At 40.8% G+C, this 24264-nt stretch overlaps 1 protein-coding gene across 1 annotated transcript in view; it reads left to right on the forward strand.

The window, feature by feature from the left end:
* Positions 1-24264, forward strand: part of LOC115092479 (sodium/hydrogen exchanger 2-like) — a gene marked incomplete at its 3' end in the record, with an annotated part of 106448 nt that overhangs the window by 75548 nt on the left and 6636 nt on the right. The window contains exons 7-11 of the mRNA XM_029603321.1: positions 4646-4716; positions 7201-7359; positions 16189-16285; positions 18509-18625; positions 21351-21432. Coding sequence (XP_029459181.1) covers positions 4646-4716; positions 7201-7359; positions 16189-16285; positions 18509-18625; positions 21351-21432 — 526 coding nt within the window. The remainder of the gene's footprint in view (positions 1-4645; positions 4717-7200; positions 7360-16188; positions 16286-18508; positions 18626-21350; positions 21433-24264) is intronic.

A 24264-nucleotide genomic window follows, 5' to 3' on the forward strand; every position in this document is an offset into this window, starting at 1 on the left:
CAATGCTTCAGCCTTGGCTACAATGCTTCTGCTAATTCAACCCCTTTTTTATGTCTGTTCTGCGTGCTGCAGTTACTGCTTTAAGATCACCCTCTTCTCTCCAGTTCCTGAAGAACAGGAGGGGTGGGGGCAGAGTACCTGTTCTCTGGTCTGTGTCTTCACATTCATCCCCCTTTTCCCTGCAGGTTGCCTAGAGTGGAGGGGCTGGAGCAGCACACTCCTCCTTAAGTCTGAAAAGAAGTGGTGGAACTACATTCCAGGCCATTCTCCCACCATTTAAGCCCTGATTAGGAATAACAAGCCAGGAAAAGGATCCAGTAATTGTCGACAATACATTGAAATCCTCGACTCAGTGTGTGGTAGTTATTCGAAAATGAATGGAGAATAAAACAGAACATCATAATGCCTCTGTATAGATCGATGCTGTGGCCTCATCTTGAGTATTATGTGCAAATCTGGTCATCCCATCTCATGAAGGATATAACAGGGTTAGAAAAGGAACAGAGAAGGGCACCAAAAAATGGTTAAGGGTTTGGGACAGCTCCCCTATGAAGAAAGGCTAAACAGGTTAGGGCTCTTCAGCTTGGCAAAGAAAGAGTTGAAGGGAGATATGATTAAGGGGAGTAGAACAACTAAATAGGAAATGGTTATTCTTTACCCTTTCAAATAAAATTAGGACTAGGGGATACGCTTTTAAGCTAACAGGGAGCAGATCTAAAACCAATTGGAGAAAGTATTTTTTGACTCAATGCACAATCAAGCTGTGTAATTTGTTGCCAAAGAATGTGGTCAAGTCAAACAGTATAACTGTGTTTGAAAAGGGTTTAGACAATTCATGAAAGAAAAGTCCATAAATAGTTATTAATCAGGAGACTGAGAGACCTATCAGTTGACATAGGAAGTGAGCAGCTAGAAACTGAATCTACTTTTAGGGATTGGCCACTGTCAGAGACAGGATGCTGGGTGCTATGACCTGACTCAGCATGGCACTTCTCATGTTCTTATGTACTAAGTCAAGGGTGGCTCCACAGGAATAGCCTTCTAATGCAAGCTGTTTTCCTTGCATTCCTGGGCCATTTGCATCATATACAAATTAGGTTCACAGCAAATTTTTAATATTAAAGTTCATACAAAATCACAGACATTAATAAAAAAAAATTACATGTCTTCAAGATTTAAAATGTTGCACAAAAATGCAGTTTAAGTATTTTGAGGTGTTAATTTTCAAATGCATTTGCATGCATAAGCAAACTTTTTGAAAATTACCCCATTGTTTGTACACATAAAAGTATGCACGGAAGAAATTTTGCATAGATTTGTATGCGTACTGCAAAGAGGTGTTCCCATCGCAAAGAAGTAATTTACGTGCTTAATTTATTATATTCTTATATTACATTGTTATTTTTGTAATGTTTTTATTGTTTTACTTTTGTAATGCTGTTTATTATTTTTTTTGTTTTTGTACATTGCTTTGTAAGATTTTTTATAGTAAGATCTGGAAAGCGATTTATAAATTAAATAAATAATACTTTCAATTTTCAAAAGAATGTGCATGTGTGCCTATGCTGCACAAAGATAAACATGGTCCTGTTAATTTTCAAAGTGGACTTGTGTATGCGTCTGCTTTGAAAATTAGGGCTGAAGTCTGTGTCTGCTTTGCAAACACAGACTTTGGACATCAGCTCTACAGAGGCTGTTAGAAAACAACTTTCCCTATGCATATAACTATGCAAACATAAGCAATGATACAGCTTTGCCTAATTATGCAGGCTCATCACTTATTTTGCATAGACAGCATTTGTAAATTCACAAACAAAACATTTTGTGTGCTAAAATCGCTAATAATTTGCCTTGAAAGGATTGTTCTTGCAATCAGCGATTTTTGCATGCAAAAATACAGCTGTAATTTTGTCTGCACTTTAATCCATCAAGCTTAAGGTATGCAGAAGAAACTGACAGGGATCTGACAGGAGCCATAATATGAGTGCTTCTGCTACCACCCCCTGTTTAAAAATGGAATTAATGAAAAAATGGAGTAAAAAAAAACTGCATAGAGGCGATAATGCCCTTGTACAGGTCCTTGGTAAGGCCTCATCTTGAGTACTGTGTTCAGTACTGGTGCCCATATCTCAAAAAAGATAGAGATATAGGGAAATATAACCCTTGCTGTAGTTACATGATGTTAGGTTCCATATTAGGAGCTACCACCCAGGAAAAAGATCTAGGCCTCATAGTGGATAATACTTTAAAATTGTCGGCTCAGTGTGCTGCAGCAGTCAAAAAAGCAAGCAGAATGTTAGGAATTATTAGGAAGGGAATGGTTAATAAAATGGAAAATGTCATAATGCCTCTGTATCGCTCCATGGTGAGACCGCACCTTGAATACTGTGTACAATTCTGGTCACCACATCTCAAAAAAGATATAGTTGCAATGGAGAAGGTACAGAGAAGAGCAACCAAAATGATAAAGGGGATGGAAGAGCTCCCCTATGAGGAAATGCTAAAGAGGTTAGGGCTGTTCAGCTTGGAGAAGAGACGGCTGAGGGGGGATATGATTTTATTTATTTATTTAAAAACTTTTCTATACAGTCGCTAAGTTATATACCATCACAACGGTTTACAAATAGGCACATAGACTAAGGTAAGTAAATGTAGGATATCTTACATTCTAACAGGTGCCAATAAAGTTTGGTTACAATTTCATGAATAAAATCATTATTTGAGTAATGTTGGTCAAGTCCAGGTATATTATTGAGTTACTATCACTTTGAAATATTACTTAAAAGTAGGATTGATTAAATTCATTCTCATCTGCATTACCTTGATAGAGGTCTTTAAAATCATGAGAGGTCTTGAATGAGTAGATGTGACTCGGCTATTTACACTTTCGAATAACAGAAGGACTAGGGGGCATTCCATGAAGTTAGCAAGTAGCACATTTAAGATTAATTGGAGAAAATTCTTTTTCACTCAACACACAATAAAGCTCTGGAATTTGTTGACAGAGGATGTGGTTAGTGCAGTCAGTATAGCTGGGTTCAAAAAAGGTTTGGATAAGTTCTTGGAGGAGAAGTCCATTAATGGCTATTAATCAAGTTTACTTAGGGAATAGCCACTGCTATTAATTGCATCAGTAGCATGGGATCTTCTTAGTGTTTGGGTAATTGCCAGTTTCTTGTGGCCTGGTTTGGCCTCTGTTGGAAACAGGATGCTGGGCTTGATGGACCCTTGGTCTGACCCAGCATGGCAATTTCTTATGTTCTTATGAGGATGAAGGCAATCCAAAGAAGAGTGACCAAAATGGTGTGCGGTCAGCATCGGAAGAATTATGAGGAGAGAATGAAGGATCTGAATATGTGTACCCTGGAAGAGAGGAGGTGCAGGGGAGATATGATACAGTCCTTCAGATACCTGAATTGCTTTAATGATGGAAAGAAATCAGTAGAACTAGGGGTCATGAAATGAAACTCCATGGAGGACCACTGAGAACCAACATCAGGAAATATTTCTTCATGGAGAGGGTGGTGGATGCCTGGATTGCCCTTCCGGAGGAGCTGGTGTAGATGAAAACAGTGAAAGATTTCAAAGGGACAAGGGATAAACACTGAGGATTCCTAAAGGCTAGAGGATGGGAATAAAGAAAAGAGTGCATGGGGGTAACTTGCTGGTGTGGCAATTACTACTTTTAACAAATAAGCCTTGATATTATTAATGCAGCTCTATCATTGTTCTTCAACCGTAGTGGGAAAAGGGGAATTGGATTCCGACAGCAACCAACGAAGAACCAACTTTTACAGTCTGGGGAAGAAATAATCATTGGGATAACTTGCTGATGCGGCTGTTACTACCCTTAACCAATAAACCAGATACTTTTAATGCAGCTCCATCACTGCTCTCTGCTCTCTGCTTCCACGGCAAGGGTAAAGGGAAATTGGATTCAAACAACATCCAACAAGGGCCCTGACTTTTATGGTTTGGGAAACTGATAAGAATGGGGGGTGACCTGTACAGCGTGACAGATACTACCATAAGCTTGCTGGGCAGTCTGGGCAGATCATTTGGTGCTTTTTGCTGTCATTTCTATCTATATTTCTATAATTCATATGAAAACTGACGAGTGAAAACCTATCAGTATTTTCGATAGATTCTCCCATTTTAGAAAAAGGTACAAAACACTCAGAAATGAAATCCTGTATAAGAAATCATAATTTATTGATATTAGGGAGAGTAACTTTCAAAAACATCTCCGAAGAAATGTTTTTTTTAATAAATTGCCTACTATACACATGGGTAAACTTACACGTGTATGTCCTGTTCACTCATCAATTTACACAGACTGAGGAAAAAAACCGTTCCTAGGGGGTAGAGTTGGGGAGGGGGTTTCCAGTTATGCTCATACTGCTTGATTTTACAAAGCATGCTTGTAAATTATCCCCTAAAATTTCTGCATACAGTTTTAGCGGGTGTAATTGTGTGCATGTAGATTCTGGCAGGATAACTTTCAGCATGGACGTCTACTGTGATTCTGCTTTGAAAATTGCTAGAAGTTAATACACACATTTGCTGGTTAACTTACAATGTGATGTTACAGAATTCCCCCCTAGATGATTTCAAGAATAATTAATCAGCCTCTGTTACCTCCTAGTTCCTAGGACACATAAAAGCAGGAATTGAAGATATATGTGGACACCTGGCTCACAACTACTGGAGAGACAAGTATGATTGCACTTATTTATTATCTATTTATTACACTTAAGGCTAATTTTAAAAGCCATGCACGTGGCGATTCCGGGAGATACGCACATGGCTGGGCTGTGCGCGTGCTGCACGGATCTTCAGAGGTCCGCAGCCATGCGCGTATCTCCCGGTACATGCATTGGGAAGCAGATTTAAAAAAGAAGTGGGCCGGAGGCATGCTCTGGGCGGGCGTGGGCGGGGTATGGGAGGGCCATGGGCAGGCCGGGGCAGCACCATTAGACGCTGTCCTGCTGAAGGGTGCGCCAGGATCCAACCGGCCCGCAGAAACTGCTGCTGCTCCGGAGAGCCAGTAAGTAAAAAAACAAAAAATGTAGGGTAGTTTGCAGAGTTTTAGGGGTAGGAGCTAGTTGGGTAAAAGGGAGGCAGGTTACGTAGGGAGTTTAGGAACTTTCCTCCCAGTCCACTCCTTTACTGGGAGGCAACTGGGGAAAAGGCCTATTCTGTCGCCGTATTTACTAAATCCCCCCCCTTACGTGAGCAAGAAAGCACTTGTCCGCCAAGATAAAATCGTACATGCATGTGCGCATGGGTAGCGGATTTTATAACATAAGCACGTCGATGCAGGCATGTTATAAAAACGACACGCCCGTGTGCGCGCACATGGACACCCGCAACTTTGAAAGTTACCATCTTATGTTCCGCAAAATCCAATACAATGTTTCAATGTGGATTCCAAATATACTGTGCATTCAAAAAGAAAACAAATATATGCAAAAATATAAAACATCCTAATAGGTACAGTGTGCCAATCTACTTACTTGCTTTCCGATTCTTAAATATGCAAAATTAATTCAAAACCACTAAGAGCAATTGATTTAGTTTTATCTTATAGATTTCTGCTTTATTTATGTATGACAAGTGCTTCATTTGTGTTTTTATTATTTTTTTGACGGTGGGAGGCATTGGAATAGAGAGAAGGGAGTTAAAAGGAAGAGAAGTCATCAAACAGACAAAAATACCTACAGTACCTGAATGTAATCCACTTTGAAGCACCGAAAAAAGTGCGAAAAGTGGAATATAAATCTAAATAAATAATAAATAAATAAAAAATTGCAATTATTTCGATGAAGGTCTTTAGGTGATAAAGGCATTTCAGTGGGAAGCAGATAGTTTAAATAAACTCAGCAAAATCATTTAACTTCTAAACAGTAAAACAGTAACCTAAAAAATGTAGGTGTCTAACTTATTCAAGAAAATGTAAATTATACAATAAAGCTTTCACTTTTTGTGCAGTTAGACACCTTTGAATAGTGATCTTATTATTCCATGTGGAAAAGGAAAGATTAGGCCAATCTTCATTCTATACCATTGCCTGCATACAGATAGAAGTATACTATCTGACCAGTTAGCTCTATAGTAATTTACCTTCTTGATGATTGTTTAATAGGGTATATACTATTCTGACTTTTATTCAGCTTATTTGGTTTTCATTTTTATGAATATTATTAAAATGTTTAATGAATTATTTTTCTTTTATTGTTTTAGTTTAGTTTTACATGATTTCGTGTCATGTTAATAATGTTTTTTTATTTTGTTTTGTTTTATGTTATTTTTTATTATATTAATATTGGTTAAGTAGGTTTTACATTGTATTTTGTTCATTGCCTTGATTTACATTTGCATAATTTGCAATAATCCACATAGTTTTCCTTTTAATCTGGTTGCCATGGCACTACCTTAATTATAAATCACTCAGGTGTTCAAATCATTTTTGTCTAGTATATTAAGGGTTCCATGAAATGGATATACCAGGAGGGTGGATAACATTGCCTTAATGACTCTATAATACCATCAACCTTTAGCTTCATAGGGTATTAAATTTCCAAATTTGTCATGCTAGCATAATTAGGGATAATAATTTTCCACTGCAACCCACCAATCCCATTAATATTTTATTATATTAATTAAAACCTGATGTTATAGTTCTAGAATGAGACAAACATTAGTTTATAATCATCCAGTTTGTCTTTACTTCCTGGTTATATAGTTTTAAACTATCCTTGCATGTTCTCTCTTCTTCCAATGGTAGTACTGAATGAAACAGCAAAAGCAAATATAATTCTTTAATTACATCATATAATACCAATCATTCGGCTTGTGCAAGCAGGAAGCAAATACCATCATCATACCCTCCAGATATTTTAGGGCATTAGCCATTCAGGATTATTCATTGGAATATTTTCTGTTCCAATCTACAATAGCATCTAACAGTAGGATGACCCATGCCTAGGGAGACAAGCTGAGCCATTCCTGTATTTACCCTATTGCATGCATGGAGATGTGGTCTTGCTTTTCTATGAAATTCAATATGGAAATCAAAATTTAAAATCCATGGATACATGGGGTAAAACCAGAACTGGTCTAGCTTGTCTCCCTAGGCATAGAGCTCTCTTTATATTCCTATCAACATGCATGTGCTTGATGTTTGTTTTATACACACAGGTTTAACAAGTTTGATAAAAAGTACTTACAGAAGCTGCTTCTTCGAAACTATCAGCCTGAATCAAGTATTGTTTCCCTTTATAAGAAGCTGGAAATAAAACAGGCCATTGAGATGGCAGAACTGGGATTAAGCAGAAATACATCTCGAGAATCTGTCCTGTAAGTAGGAATTATATTACTAGCATTTGTAATAGTATTTAAGGTACTAACAACATTAATAACCTGTCATTATCTACTGGGGTCTTATTAGCATCTTTCAAGCAGGCATCAGGACAATTCGATCCATCTAAAATAATCAAGTCTATAGGAAAATTTATTTATTTATTTATATGTCTTTTATATACCGAAGTATTGGTAGAGGCCTTCACTCCGGTTTACATTTATAACAACGCATACATTGAAAAATCAGGTGAACAGTTTAAACAGAGTTAAAGTTATAATGAATATATATAATATATATATAGGCAAGTTAAAGGTCTAAATATTTCAGAATTGTTAAAAAAACATAGACAACTTTATCATATTTATAATTACATCAGTAGATAGACAGGGACAAGTAATAGCTCATGGGAGCAATACTGATGGAGGGTTAGAGATATATTATCAAGAGGAATGAAGGTTGAGATGCTCGGGAAGAGAGATGATTGGATAAGTAAGGGGTGGGGGGAAAGAGTTGAGGGGAAGAGGGAAGGGTTGGTTTAGAGGAGGAGAAAGAGAAAAGAGGAAAAAGAGGAGAAAGTGGGAAATAGGGCAAGTGGAGGAGGGGGATGTATGAGATTTTGTGTGAGATTTTCATAGACATTGGTTTAACCTATTCCGTCTTTGTAAACTTGCTTGAAGAGCCAAGTTTTGAGTAGTTTTTTTGAACATTTTGGTATTGTTTAGAAGTCTGAAACTGGAAGGAAGAGTGTTCCAGAGGATAGGTCCAGCAATTGAAAAGGATCTTTTTCTGGTGGTGGTTAATTTGGCTGAGGTGAGTGGAGGGATTTCTAGACGTGCTTTATTGGTAGATCTCGTGTTGCGTTGATTGTGTTGAATTTGTATAAGGGAGTTGAGGCAATTGGATCTTAGCTGCTAATTTTTGTTCCTGTGATATCACAGATCAGACCAGACACCTGAGTTTTGCCTCCCTGCCAGCAGATGGAGACAAAGTTTCACTGACACTGAACATAACCCAGTGTGCCACTTGGAGCCCCTCAGTATTAACCTGTGCCCAAGCCAAGATGACAGCAACAACCTTAAATTTCTAAGCATTGCTCCCCTCCAATGAGCCGGAAGAAGGTGTTGCCCAAAAAGACAATGGAAAAACAAGCATGGCAGATACAGAAACATCTCAGCAATACCTGGTAGCTCCAGAATGGCCACATTGACCATGCTTCCCAGATCTGATCAACATGGCCATAGACAGGCCCCTGAGGTTTGGACATAGAAACATAGAAATGACGGCAGAAGAAGACCAAATGGCCCATCCAGTCTGCCCAGCAAGCTTTCACACTTATTTTTCTCATACTTATCTGTTACTCTTGGCCTTTATTGGTAACCTTTTGGTTCTAATTTCCTTCTCCCCACTATTGATGCAGAGAGCAGTGTTGTAACTGCATCTAAGTGAAGTATCTAGCTTAATTGGTTAGGGGTAGTAACTGCCTCAATAAGCAAGATTCTCTCACACTTATTTGTTTACCCAGCCTGTGCAATTCAGTCCTTGTTGGTTGTTGTCTGAATATAAATCATCTTTTCTTCATTCTCCCTCTGCCGTTGAAGCAGAGAGCTACGCTGGATATGTATTAAAAGTGAAGTAACAGGCTTATTTGGTTTGGGGTAGTAACCGCCGTAACAAGCAAGCTAATCCCTGCTTTAATGTGAATGCAAATCCTTTTTTCTACATTTCCTCTTGCCATTGAAGCATAGAGCAATGTTGGAGTCACATTAACCGTGTGTATGTTTATTGAATAAGGGTATTATCTCCAGGTAGTAGCCATCATTCCCGCAAGCCACCCTCTCTTCATTCACATCCTCTAGACTTTATGGATCCACAGTGTTTATCCCACACCCCTTTGGTCTTCACTATTTCCTCCAGAAGGGCATTCCAGGCATCCACAACCCTCTTCGTGAAGAAATACTTCCTGACATTGGTTCTGAGTCTTCCTCCCTGGAGCTTCAAATCGTGATCCCTGGTTCTGCTGATTTTTTTCCAACGGAAAAGGTTTGTCGTTGTCTTTGGATCATTAAAACCCTTCAAGTATCTGAAAAGCTATATCATATCACCTCTGCTCCTCCTTTCCTCCAGGATGTACATATTTAGATTCTTCAATCTCTCCTCATAAGTCATTCGATGAAGACCATCCACCTTTTTGGTCGCCCTTCTGGACCGCCTCCATCTTGTCTCTGTCTCTTTGGAGATATGGTCTCCAGAACTGAACACAGTACTCCAGGTGCGGCCTCACCAAGGACCTGTATAATGGGATAATCACTTCCCTTTTCTTATTCAATATTCCTCTCTCTATGCAGCCCAGCATTCTTCTGGCTTTAGCTATCACCTTGTCACATTGTTTCGCCGACTTCAGATCATTAGACACTATCACCCCCAGGTCTCTCTCCTGCTCCATGCACATCAGCCCTTCACCCCCCATCAAATACAGTTCTTTTGGATTACCACACCCCATATGCATGACTCTGCACTTCTTGGCATTGAATCTCCGCTGCCATATCTTCGACCACTCCTCCAGTTTCCTTAAATCTCCTTCTCTCCACTTCTTCCAGCATGAACACTCTGTTGCAGATCTTAGTGTCATCCGCAAAAAGTCAAACCTTACCTTCTATCTCATCCGCTATGTCGCTCACAAAGATATTGAACAGGACCGGTCCCAACATCGATCCTTGTGGTACTCCACTTTACACCACTTTCTCTTCTGTTATGCAAGGTTACAGCAGGTCAGTACAGGCTGAACATACATTTTAGCTCGGAAAGTGGGGTGGAGGCATTCCTGATAGGCTATTGTGTAAGTGGTGGCAGCTGCTGCCACCACTTAGGCAAATAAATACTGATTTATCCAGCTGTCTGGCATGGATCACCACTACTTAGCCGGATAAAGTACTTATCCATCTAAGTAGTGGTGAGCTATGCCAGATGGCCGGATAACCACTGACTTATCCGGCTATATGACAGCTCTTTCCTGCTGCCAGATAGACAGGTAAACAGTATTTATCCAGCTAAGTAGTGCACTTACGTAGATAAGTTAGTACTTAGCTGGGTACGTACAGGCAGCCACTACTACCACTTACCCGGCTAAGTCAATAGTTATCCAGTTAAATGGCGGCGGCTGCCAGCACTTATCTGGAGAGTTCCTGTCTATTTTTTTTTTTTTTACTTTTTTCTAGTGTTATCATAGTACAGGTAATTTAACTCCGGGCCAGACCCAAGAGTTAATCGTTTCCAGCACTAATAAAGGGAGGGTCCGCCTGCCAGATGCAGTAGCTCTGCATTGGGGATACTGTTTAATGCCCTCATTTGCATGGGATTTCCATGCGAGGACACTAAGCAGTACTTCTGCTTGGAAATGCGCGATTTAAGATACATTTTAAAATTCCAACGTGCTCATTAATTAGGGGATATACAAATTTGTTGGGCTTGTGGGCGCCCAGCAGATTTTAAAAGCCGCCCGGATACGTGGTGTAAATGCCGCTACGCGCACACCTCGGAGTTTCTAAAAAAAAAAAAAAAAGGATGGGGTGCAGACATGGTCTGCATGGGGAATGGGCAGTACATGGGCGTTTCAAAGCTCGAACCAAAAACTTGCACGTAAATACTTACATAATCCAACACAAGTCGAAATTCCCTGCCACGTAACTTTACTTCAGCTATGGATGGCGTATAAGAGATAAAATAAAGAAAAGTAGGCAGATCGGCAGGGTTTTAAGGGTCGGGGCGAACTGGGGGGAAGGAAGGCTATTAAACTGGGGGTGTTTGGAAGAACTCTCTCTTAACTGGGCAAACTGGGAACAAACTGGTTTTAGTAGCAATAGCATTGGCACATGTCCCTTTTAAAAGTTACTCGCTTACGCAGTAGAAATGGCTTCTGCGCGCACTGACACGCGCCCACTTAAAATTAGGCACAGGTGTGCGCGGACGGGCAATTTTATAACATGTTCACAAATGCATGCGTATGTTATAAAAGAGTTGCGTCCCTGGGCGCAGGCCAACGAATGTGCGCACGTATGCCCGCGCGCCACTTTGAAAGTTACTGACTTTCCGCTCGCAAAACTACTTGCTGCGGCAGCAGAAGGTTTTGTGCCCAGAAAGCGTGCGTTCAACTGCAGGCAGAGAGGTGCACGCCTGGTAGAGCCTCTGGATGGGAAAGGGGCAGAAGCAATCCCAGTCGCGCCTGCCCCGCTGGCACTGTCTCCCCAAACTGTGCCAGCTGACTCAAGGCACCCCTTAGCCTATTATATGTGTGAGGAATAGGGTAGCCTTGGGTCAGCTGACACCATTTTGGATGATGGAGCTGGAGTGACTGAGCATGGTGCCTGCCCTTTTCCTTCTGGAGAATCTAGCAGTACAAGGGACCTCAGTGGGGGGTTTGGAAAAGAACCATGGGAAGTGTCTCTTTTGCATTTTAGGTGAGGGTGGTGGTGGTTAAGCACAAAAGAACGTAAGAAATTGCCATGCTGGGTCAGACCAAGGGTCCATCAAGCCCAGCATCCTGTTTCCAACAGAGGCCAAAACCAGGCCACAAGAACCTGGAAATTATCCAAACACCAAGAAGATCCCATGCTGCTGATGCAATTAATAGCAGTGGCTATTCCCTAAGTAAACTTGATTAATAGCAGTTAATGGACTTCTCCTCCAAGAACTTATCCAAACCTTTTTTGAACCCAGCTACACTAACTGCACTAACCACATCCTCTGGCAATAAATTCCAGAGTTTAATTGTGCATTGAGTGAAAAAGAATTTTCTCCGATTAGTCTTAAATGTGCTACTTGCTAACTTCATGGAGTGCCCCTAGTCCTTCTATTATATCCGAAAGTGTAAATACCTGATTCAAATCTACTCGTTCAAGACCTCTCATGATTTTAAAGACCTCTATCATATCCCCCTCAGCCGTCTCTTCTCCAAGCTGAACAGCCCTAATCTCTTCAGCCTTTCCTCATAGGGGAGCTGTTCCATCCCCTTTATCATTTTGGTTGCCCTTCTCTGTACCTTCTCCATTGTAACTATATCTTTTTTGAGATGCGGCGACCAGAACTGTACACAGTATTCAAGGTGTGCTCTCACCATGGAGCAATACAGAGGCATTATGACATTTTCCATTTTATTAACCATTCCCTTCCTAATAATTCCTAACATTCCATTTGATTTTTTGACTGCTGCAGCACACTGAGCCGATGATTTCAAAGTATTATCCACTATGATGCCTAGATCTTTTACCAGGGTGGTAGCTCCTAATATGGAACCTAACATCGTGTAACTACAACAAAGGTTATTTTTCCCTATATGCAACACCTTGCACTTGTCCACATTAAATTTCATCTGCCATTTGGATGCCCAATCTTCCAGTCTTGCAAGGTCCTCCTGTAATGTATCACAATCCGCTTGTGATTTAACTACTCTGAATAATTTTGTATCATCCGCAAATTTGATAACATGGATTTGAAAATCTGCCCCGATGTTTTTAGTGTGAATTTTATGTCTTAAACTGGATTATTTGCAGGTAATAATATCTTTTGTTGGACCAGAATGAAAACGATAGGACATAGATGGTGTACATGAACGTTTGAGACCACATGCAGCCTTTCTTCTGTTCTAAAGAAAATAAGACTTGTGTAATCTTGAATGCTCATGTACTACCTACATTTTGTAAATAAGTTTCAGATATAGCGATATTGCACCTGCAAAGAATTCAGTTTAAGATATAAAGATAAACTTTCAGATTGTTTTAATCAGAATATAATATAGCCAAAAATGTTTTCTTCCTTTGGTCTTCCATATGGCACAAATGTATCTGGCTTCCAAGAAGGCTGCAGACTAGTCGAGGTTATAATCCCAACATTTGTTATGGGAGTCTCAGTTTAGCGGACCCTTGGGCTGAACTGCAGGAGACTGGGAAAGGAGTTCAAAAGTTTCTAATTTACCACAGGCCGGGGGGCAAATGTTCAGGCTGGACGTAGAGGTGCTCTTCACCCTGGAAGCTGGTATTCCCCCGGGAGGAGCCCATAGGAGCCCAACCGCTGGGACTTGGGTGGCTTCACCCTTGGAAGCAGAAGGCCCCCCGGGAGGAGCCCATAGGGGCCCGGCCGCTGGGACTTAGGCGGTAGTGGACCAGGTCAGTACTGTAACAGGGTTCGGGTTCTGGAACCAGGCAGGAACTGTAGCAGGACTCGGGTACTGGAACCAGGCAGGAACTGTAGCAAGACTCGGGTACTGGAACCAGGCAGGAACTGTAGCAGGACTCGGGTACTGGAACCAGGCAGGAACTGTAGCAAGACTCGGGTACTGGAACCAGGCAGGAACTGTAGCAGGACTCGGGTACTGGAACCAGGCAGGAACTGTAGCAAGACTCGGGTTCTGGAACCAGGCAGGAACTGTAGCAGGACTCGGGTACTGGAACCAGGCAGGAACTGTAGCAGGACTCGGGTTCTGGAACCAGGCAGGAACTGTAGCAGGACTCGGGTACTGGAACCAGGCAGGAACTGTAGCAGGACTCGGGTTCTGGAACCAGGCAGGAACTGTAGCAGGACTCAGGTACGGAAACCAGGCAGGAACTGTAGCAGGACTCGGGTACTGGAACCAGGCAGGAACTGTAGCAGGACTCGGGTACGGAAACCAGGCAGGAACTGTAGCAGGACTCGGGTACTGGAACCAGGCAGGAACTGTAGCAGGACTCAGGTACGGAAACCAGGCAGGAACTGTAGCAGGTAAGCAGGAACCAAGCAGGTACGGTAGCAAGCAGGCAGGCAGAAACCAAGCAGGTACTGTAGCAGGCAGGCAGGAATGGAGCGAATAGCATGGCAGGTTGCTCCGGGGCACAGCGCAACAGGGATCCGGTAGGTAAGCCCATTGCAAGGCAAAGACTGGGTGACCGCGGCCAGCTTATCAAGGCTGCGGCATCTGACGTCAGGATTTGGGAGGAGGTAGCACTGGCGGGAAATGACCTAGAAAAGCGCCCAAGTGACGCGCGCCTAGAGACAGGGCATCCAAGGAAGGCTTCCCGGCAGCGCAGCCCTCGCAGGGACACCACCGAACAGGCCAGGAACTAGGCCAATGCAAATGGGAACAGGTCCAGGAACACAGAGGTAAAGGTCTGGTCGCGGCGCTCATGACCAGAACCGCAACAACATTAATGAGAAAGGAGTGGCTGGATATTTTGGATTATAGCCTCACTAGTTTTGATGGCTGGTTTAGTACAAAATTGGTGATAAGGTATGGGAGAGTATCTGGGTATTATATTAAGTATGGAACTTGAAAGAACCATGATGAAGACAACAAAGCCTGGAATAATCTACTAATGAAGGCCGGCATTGTAATATAAAGGTAGGAACAGGGGTGAAAGGCTGGATAAAAGAAAGGGAAGCACATTCCTTTGAAATGAGAAAGGAAATGTTAACGTTATTTCCTATTTTGTTTCATTTTGTTTTAGAAACATGCCACCATTTTAAAACTTCCAAACCATCTGATTTTAAAAGACCCTCCCCCCCTTCTGTCTTTTTCATACCCCACTCCCCTATACAGTATCTCCGCAGACTTCCTCAGTTTACCCGTGATGTCTGGGATTCAAAGAGGGGCATTCCTGTATTTCAATTGTGTGTTGGATGAACTGGGGCTGGTGCCATTTTGAAATATGGCCAACTAGGCATCACTTCTGCTCCTCTTTGGACCCCAGATAGTGCAGATAAGCTAGTGTGGGGGTCGGATAGGAGAAAGCATAGTAGAATTCTTTTTTAATTAGATAAGTTGGTATTTTTAAAATGGTAGTACATTTTTTGAGCTGGGGTGGGGGCCCCAAAATGAAATGACACATAAACTTCCCACCAACAAAATAGAAAAAAAAAAAAACACCTCTCACACCAATGAAACAAATAAAGGAAAAAGAAAAGAAACCTATACACATTCCTAATACAAGATATGGATGGGAGAGCTGGTGTTGATTTAAGCAAGAGGATGTATATGGCCGCCTATGTAAAGTGAGAGAGCCAGGGGAGAAGACAAATGGGCAAACTCAATGGGCAATTTGTCCTTATCTCCCGTAATCTACTATGTTTACATTATTACTTTTTTTTTTTTTCTATGGCCCGAATCATTAGGTGTTTTTCTCCAAAGATGCAAAATGGCAGAAGACTCATAGAAATCAGGCCCTATATATGCCCGTTGTTTTATTACTATAGTTATGAACTAGGATCCTTTTTTAACCTCTTCTTTATGCTATGGCTTGTGTGCATACTTCTATGATTTCCTCACCAAATGTATGTGCTCCAGAGTTTCACACAGAATTTCTTCAGCATCCAGAGCCCAGGCAAGGCTTCTCCAAATCAGTTTCTTAGGGTCTTAAAGGCGTGAATCCTCAGAGGAGTACTTTTTCAGTCAAAGGAATGCTTGTGTTTCCCACTAAACTCATCCCTTTAATTTTACTAATAAACAGCAAAGATAGGACTTTAGATAAAAAAGCAAGAGAAATTTATAGAGAAACTTACTGAGAATTCAAAGGAATCATTAGGGATATGTTTAAATAATTGTAACTATAAAGTCACATATTTAGCTCGGAGGATGAATATTGCTCTTTAATATATGGCTTTTAAAGTATAAAAAAATGTATCATATCTATGTTTTTAAATATTGCACAATTGTCATATTTTTGCACTACAAATGTTTATGATTAATAATTATAATTTATAACAACTAATTTTATTTTAAGAACAATTAACAGTTAATACTAATTAATGAATTGTTACTAAAACCTCTTAATTTTCCTATTTGATTTTTAAATTTGCAACAGAAAGGATGAAACGCAAGACATAAATTTAATGTCTCTGGATAACTTGGAAAACTTGCAAGACCTGTTAACAAAGAATTTGTATCAAATACGACAACGAGTAAGAGCTGGAAACATTTACTTCCTTGTTGCTTATAAATATTTTTCTGTCATGCTTGATTTTTATATTCAAGCTTAAGTGTTATACTTGACTAAATATTACAACCAAGTTTCCCACAAAACTAATGAATCCTACTTTATGGAATGCAGATGCTCTTGTGTGCATACACCTACATAAATATGGAACAAACTACCCATGTGCAATGCTTCTTGGCTTCTTTGCCTCCTCCTGAAAATTGAGTGTGAATCAGATGTGAAACCCCAAAGTTACTAGGTATCACAATCACATGCAAGTACTTGTAGATTCACTCAAAAAAAATAATATCCCTTTTATGATCCTCATAGTACCCCACAACATATCCTGCAAATTTGGTGTGGATTGGACATAAAACCCCAATGTTATTAGGTGGCATATTTGTGGAATATAGGGATCTGTGATATAGACCCCCATAACATATCATGAAAATTTAAAGTGGATGATATGCAAAACCAAAAAGATATCTGAGCATGAACATTCCACATGCATATTCATGGAATAATAGCATTATAACATAGAACATTATAGCAGATAAAGATTAAAATAGCCCATTCACTACTGAGTTGAGATTCATCCTTTCACTAGGTAAAATTCCCAAATGCAACCCAATACCAGCTCCCTCCTTGAGTCTTATGCCCGATCTCTGAACCCTTCTCTTATATCTGTCCCAAGCATGGCCAAAGTCCATCTCAGTGTTGGCATCTCTATGCTTCTTGGAGCCTTGATATAGCCATACTGCTGCTATGCAAGGTTATAATTGCCATTCCATCAAGGTTTCCCCCATACAATTGTACCACTACTGTTTAGAGTTATAACTGCTGCTCTGTGCAAATTATCTCCATGCTTTCTTGGTGCTGTGATGTAATCATATATTACTGTTTAGGGTTGTAACTTCCATTTCATGGTAGTTACCCCCATGTAATTATACCACTATTGTTTAGGATTGTAACTGTCATTCGTCCAGGTTAACTTCATGTTTTCTTCGAGTTCTGATGTAATTGTACATTGCTGTTTAATGTGTTTAATGTTGAAATAACCCTGTCAGAATCCTCAAGTTCCATGACAATCTCTGAAAAATTGATGTGAATAGGATGCTACAATAGGGGTAAGGAGGAAGCAAGGGGTAGTAGGGGCTAGAGGAGGCATGATTATTTTTTTTATTTCTCATGAAATAGTGTGCACTGTTTCCTAATAGCATGCACTGGGGCTGATGCAATACAGTGCGCTCAACTGAGCACACTGTATAATTTGCAGTCGGATGTGGGTTAAATAGACGTTAATCCACCCCCTAATGACATAGGGGGATTAGCTCCTATTTAATGCGCGTCCGATGTGGAGTGAATGCGATAGTGATCATCACATGCAAATGCATGTGAATGAGGCTATTACTCATTCACTCCACATTAAAAAAAAAGTGTGCATCTCAGACACACATTTAGCTCTCAGGTAATAACGCCTGCCTGGAGTAGGCGTTAATAGCTGAGCGCATGTAAAAGAAGTACAGAAAAGCAGAAAAAAACGTTTCTGTACCTCTTAAGTAAAAAAAAAGAAAAAAAGGAAAACAATAAAAAACTCAGCAGACCGTCGGTTTTTGGCAGCCGCCGCGGGTTCGTGTTAGCAAGGAGACACTAGGGGCATGCAAGCCTCCCTAGTGCCTCCCTGCTAGCGCGACCCCCTAATTTCCATTTAGCATGGAGCCACCTTGCGGGCGCCTTGTGCACATTAAAAAAGCGGGCGCTGAAAAGTCTTTTCAGCGCCCGCTTTCCGGGCTTTTTTTTTTTTTGCATCGGCCCCACTATTCGCCAAAAAGAAAAACCTGAAAATGGGGATTTTTCAGAGCCTTTGGGGATTCATTTTGTTTGAAACAAACAAAACAAAAATGGCCATTTTCAGTTTAGCTTGCACATTTGTTTCAAACGAATGTGCATCCATAGTACATTTCTAAATCCTACTGATAACGAAAATTCTGTTATAAGGTATAACACATTATGAAGGTTGATACATGTATTACATGCAATGTAAACCCATAATATCCAGCTGCATGTAATTTGAGAGATACATGTTTTATGGTTAATTGAATCTAAGAAATCTTTTGAAAGGTTAAATAAATTAGTTTATGCTAAGTTGTATACTGCATTAAATTTACTGTCTTGCGTTTCCTAAATGTCTTAATTAAATTTGTTTCAGATTATGTTATATAACAGACATAACTTGGCTGTAGATGCATGTGAAAAACAGGCTAAGGAAATTCTTATCCGTCGACGACACAGCATGAGGGAGAGTTTAAGAAAGGAGCACAGACAGGTAATTCATTTTAAATTGTAGTGAGGGCTAATCTGCATTTGCTAAGTGGATTGTTAAACCTGGTAGATGGGTACTATCATGAGCTGTAGCCTATTCATACAATATGACTGGGCAGGGCAATTGACTGAATGCTGATTAATAGATGCCACAGGCTAACCGGCCAATTCAGAAAGGATCTCACAATGTGTGCCCAGCTGCCTTTCCTGGGAGCGCGATCCTATATTTAAATGAGAGGTGGCTCTGTCAGTGGGCTCAGGAAACTGACGCTCAATTTTGCGAGCGTCAGTTTTCCGAACCCACTGACAGTGATCAGTTAGGAAAACGGACACCGGTAATATTGAGCGTCTGTTCGCCTAACCAGACCAGCTGGCACATTTTTTATTTATTGATTTTTTTTTTACGTTTTTGGTTCCTCTGACTTAATATCCCTAGGATATTAAGTTGGAGGGTGTACAGAAAAGCAGCATTTTTCTGCTTTTCTGTAGACTTTTTTGGGCTGCTCATTTTATGTTCAGAATCCTGGGTGACTGACTAATAGCACTCATCAGCATGCATTTGCATGTGATGAGCGCTATTAGTTTTCAGGGGGTTTGGCCGTGCGTTTTTGAGTCACTAAACCTCTTACAATATAAGGGGTAATAGATGCGCGTCAAAAACACGGGGCCAAACCTGTGTTAAACAGTGCGCATGGCTGAGCGCACTTTACAGAATCGGCCTGAAAGTCTTGCTGTTATGAAGTGAATATGGACAGATTTAGGGTATGTATCCATGGCAACATTTTGCAACTATAAACAGCCATATTGATGAGCATACTATTCAGACTGATTTCCAGATGACAGCATACTAAACTCTAGATTAATGGCATGCATTTAATTTTCTGGGTTGTAAAGTCCTTAGAAACGGGGCTATCCTTTATGCATATCTATACAGCACTGCCTACTTATAGTACAAATACAGAAATGATTAGTAGTAGTATCTGACCCTTATCATTTGTGAGTTGAAAGCTTCAAGAATGTATATATCAAAATCAACCTAATGAGAAAGCATGTGCCTGGCTGCCATCAATCCTTTAAGTTGTATCCTTGTCTTTTTTCTTTTTTTTCTTTATGAATTTTCCAAAAAAAGAAAGATTTCAAGAAATCACTTGAATTACAGAGAGATAGAAAGAAATACATGTGCAGAAGAAACAACAAAAAAATTTTAGTAATAATACCATTGCCTCTTATATTCCAAGTCCTCTATATTGGGATCCAAGCACACAACCTTAACAAAGGAGAAGACTAGCATACACGGGAACCAAAACCAATATAAACGGACTCACTACCATAATGAGCAATAGGAGAGGAGCTTAGAACGGGTTTTTTTCATTCAAGAAAGGAGAGTTGTGAAGGTGAAAAAAAAATAAATATGAGACATTCTGATATTTAATAATACATTTGCAGGGGAAACTTAAGAAGAAAAAAAGCACCCAGCTCCAAAACCCTGGGCCTTAGCTGTAAAAAACTGCCTCCTCTTTCTCTGGGTCTGTCTAACCAGATCCAGATGGGCCACGAACTTTCAAATCCAAGAAAGTGCGCAAACGATGAGAAAAAAAACATCTTGAGGATCCATTCTCTATTGGACTCCAAGAGAAAGAAAACATTAAGAGTAGCGGGTGTAATCAGTTCTTTCTGGGAAGTTTCCAGCATGGTAGTAACAACCAACTGAGGCGGATTAATAGTAGAAAGGACCTGAATCCCCTTTTGGTCTGTGGGACCCTTTCTGAATGGTGGTACGTAGTATACTCTTGAAACAAGAGGCAATGCTTACTAAGGAATTTTAAGAACATCGATCAAATATTTCTTCCCCATATCTTTTGAGGGAATTAATGGATCTTTTGGAAAATTAATAAGGCGGAGGTTCCTCCCCCGCATTTGTTTTTCCAATCTATTTAAAACCGACTGGTTTTCCATAAGCATAGTTTGCAGAATTTCTGATAGGTTTCCAACATTCTTTTTAAGAGTCTCACATTTTTATTCATAGTAATTTCATTTTCAGCTAATTTCAAACAATTGTCCAAAATGCCCAAAGAGCTAACTACTGGTTTTACCTGGTTGGTTATGTTAATATTTAAAGTTTGTATCTTATCCCAGATAACATCTTAGGTGATTAAAGCAGGCCTTACCAGCTCCATCATCTGTACAGAAGGTAAATCAAAAACTTCTCCTTCCATTTGCAGAGAAGCAGCACTTCCAGTAATGTGCCCAGCTTCACCAAGAGTTTCAAACGGCTCTGAGGCAGTTCCCATAGGTCCCTCAAATTCAAAACTAGACCTGGTGCCCTCGTCGTCTCCGAGTGACGCCATTCCATGGATCGGATCCAATGATCTTGCCTCCACTGGATTAGCCGGGGCTGTCCATTCTTCTGGGGGAAGAGATGTTAATCGTTCAGGGAGAGTGTCAGGTCTATCTTCCTCCTGACCATTCTCCAGCGAACTAACCCCCAGAATAGAGGTTCCCCTTCGCACATGAGCGTCCATCAGACTTGACACTTGAGTCATTGAGGAAACAGCTGAAACCTCTTGCTCTCTGGCCCTTTCTTTCCTGCCAGAGAGGCATTGTTAAGATAAATTTGGAGGTCCGATGGAGACAATCTCAAGCACGTCCTGCTAGATCAGCCATCTTGGATCTCCTGTATCCTTTTCTATAGTACGATTATTAAATGCATATTTTTGCTGTTTATACAGGTTTCTTCAAGCCAGCCCCGTCTGTCACTGCCTTTGAATGTCTTCTTGGATGAAGAAAGGGCAAAAAGAACATCTTTTATAGGTAACTCAGCAACAGCAACTGAAATGATCCCTTTACCTGTATAAACGGAAGTGATGGTGAAAAAGATAGTAGGTGAAGATCTGTATTAATAATTCTAGAGAAAGCAGTAAGGGGAATAAGAAGCAAATGACAGAAAATCATAAGATGCAAGAAGAATTTAGGACATAGTTATTACTGAGGACTTTATATAAACAATCAAGTCCGGCACATATCTCCTAGGTCAAATATAACTGAGTCAGGCAAATTTGTTGCATTAAATTTTAGCCACACAAGGCAGTGGCATGCATGGTAACCCCCCCAAAACTACCATGCACATTATTACCATGTGAAATCCTCAGTGCTAAGTAGCCTAAAGTAAACAGGCTGCTTAGTAAAGAGGATTTCCTACTCACTTCGGCTCCATATCAAGAAGACCATACCCCCATGGGAGAGGAGAATCTCCCCTCATGTGGAACAAGATAACATAACCCTCCCTCCCCTTTGGGAGAGGGAATTCCCCCTGTGGTAGATGACATAACCCCTCCAGAGTTAGCCCCCTCCCTAGTCCATCTCTCTCTCAAGATCTATTAATCCCCCCAGTCCCTAACAGAATCAAATCACTCCTCACAGCCCCTAGGCATCCCTGTAGTCAGAAGGAACACTTAACCCTTTCATAGGGTCCAAGTTTTCATAAGCAGAAGGGAAGGCAGAGCCTTCCCACCCGCAGTGGCATGCTTCACCAAATGGTACTTCTAGAGTTGCTTCACCCACTATCACAAACTGATTTGAAGAATTTTAAACCTGTTTCCAATATCTTGTTTTAAAGGTTAATTATTGAGCGAGGAGTGCTGGTTCAATTACAAAATCATTCAGATAACCATATTCTCAATGCTTTTCCATCTGATTTTCTATAGAGACACATTGCAGATCCATCTTTATTGACTCTGATAGACTATATCTGTTGAGAGTTGGACAAAGGCATTGACCATTAATAATTCTATCAGAATAATAAGTCTTTGGCAGAACTGACCACAAGGTATTACTAAACCGTTTCTCAGAAATAGGTCTTGGAGAATAACACTCGAAGTGTGCGAATCCTTTCTGACGGAGAGATCACAGAAAGTGAATCTAAGAGACTGTACTTCTTTTTCATTGGCAACTGAATTGTGCAGTATCCCAATTCTGAGATTAAGTACTGTATCTAAGGAGATGATGTACAGTTTTAGGTATATTCAATTAGGCTCATACAGCCAAGAGTCTGTGGCTAGATTAGATCAATGTGGATAAGTGCAAGGTGATGCATATAGGGAAAAATAACCCATGCTATAATTACACAATGTTGGGTTCCATATTAGGTGCTACAACCCAAGAAAGAGATCTAGGTGTCATAGTGGATAACACATTGAAATCATCGGTTCAGTGTGCTGCGGCAGTCAAAAAAGCAAACAGAATGTTGGGAATTATTAGAAAGGGAATGGTGAATAAAACAGAAAATATCATAATGCCTCTGTATCGCTCTATGGTGAGACCGCACCTTGAATACTGTGTACAATTCTGGTCACCACATCTCAAAAAAGATATAATTGAGATGGAAAAAGTACAGAGAAGGGCTACCAAAATGATAAGGGGAATGGAACAACTCCCCTATGAGGAAAGACTAAAGAGGTTAGGACTTTTCAGCTTGGAGAAGAGACGACTGAGGGGGGATATGATAGAGATGTTTAAAATCATGAGAGGTCTAGAACGGGTAGATGTGAATCGGTTATTTACTCTTTCGGATAGTAGAAAGACTAGGGGGCACTCCATGAAGTTAGCATGGGGCACATTTAAAACTAATCGGAGAAAGTTCTTTTTTACTCAACGCACAATTAAACTCTGGAATTTGTTGCCAGAGGATGTGGTTAGTGCAGTTAGTATAGCTGGGTTTAAAAAAGAATTGGATAAGTTCTTGGAGGAGAAGTCCATTACCTGCTATTAAGTTCACTTAGAGAATAGCCACTGCCATTAGCAATGGTTACATGGAATAGACTTAGTTTTTGGGTACTTGCCAGGTTCTTGTGGCCTGGTTTGGCCTCTGTTTGAGACAGGATACTGGGCTTGATGGACCCTTGGTCTGACCCAGTAAGTGAAAAGATAATCAACATCCAGGTGATGCAAATGTCTGTACAATGAGTGTCTTCTCTTCCTCCGGTAAGTGCTGACCTCCCTTTAAATGAGAGCTTAGTGGTCCCCTGCTCCTGCAGGGTCCCAGGATGTGACAGAGTCCCTTTAGATTTTCACAGTCCTACCTGGATCCAGCAGACTTCGCACAGTGACCCAGTCTCAACCTGTGTCCCGGCTGAAGTTCCTGTGTGGGGTCTTCACTGATGTTCCCTGATATCTTATTTGTGGTTTTTCTTCTGAGCCTACCAGAAGAAAAGACAGTAATCGCTCCAAATGAGACAGGGATAAACAACAACCTCCTCGCACCTTAAATAGGGAATCTCACTGACTGTTCCAATATCTTCTGTGCCTTCTGTCCTTGCAGCTCTTCACTTGCTTTGGAAGAATACTAGCAGGGCTCGGTGGCCTGGCCTCTGGATCCAAAGGGATAATCTTTCCTCAGAGATCCAGACTGTAACCCAGGCAAACTATTCTTTTACAAGGTCCAAATCCTTAATAAACTCTCTTGATCTCTGTATCTTAGCACCGAACCTGTCAGGGAGTGCACAGGCTGGTGTTTTCCTCAAAATATCTGTGGTGAAGCTGTAGGCCTCACCCTAAGGAAAGGGACCCACTCCAATAGGGCTCCTCTCCCCTCAACCTCTTCCTCCTTCCTTGTGAATCTCAGTTCCCTACTTATGGCAGGGTCCA

Source organism: Rhinatrema bivittatum, chromosome 5 (genome assembly GCF_901001135.1).
Source record: "Rhinatrema bivittatum chromosome 5, aRhiBiv1.1, whole genome shotgun sequence".
NCBI lineage: Eukaryota > Metazoa > Chordata > Amphibia > Gymnophiona > Rhinatrematidae > Rhinatrema > Rhinatrema bivittatum.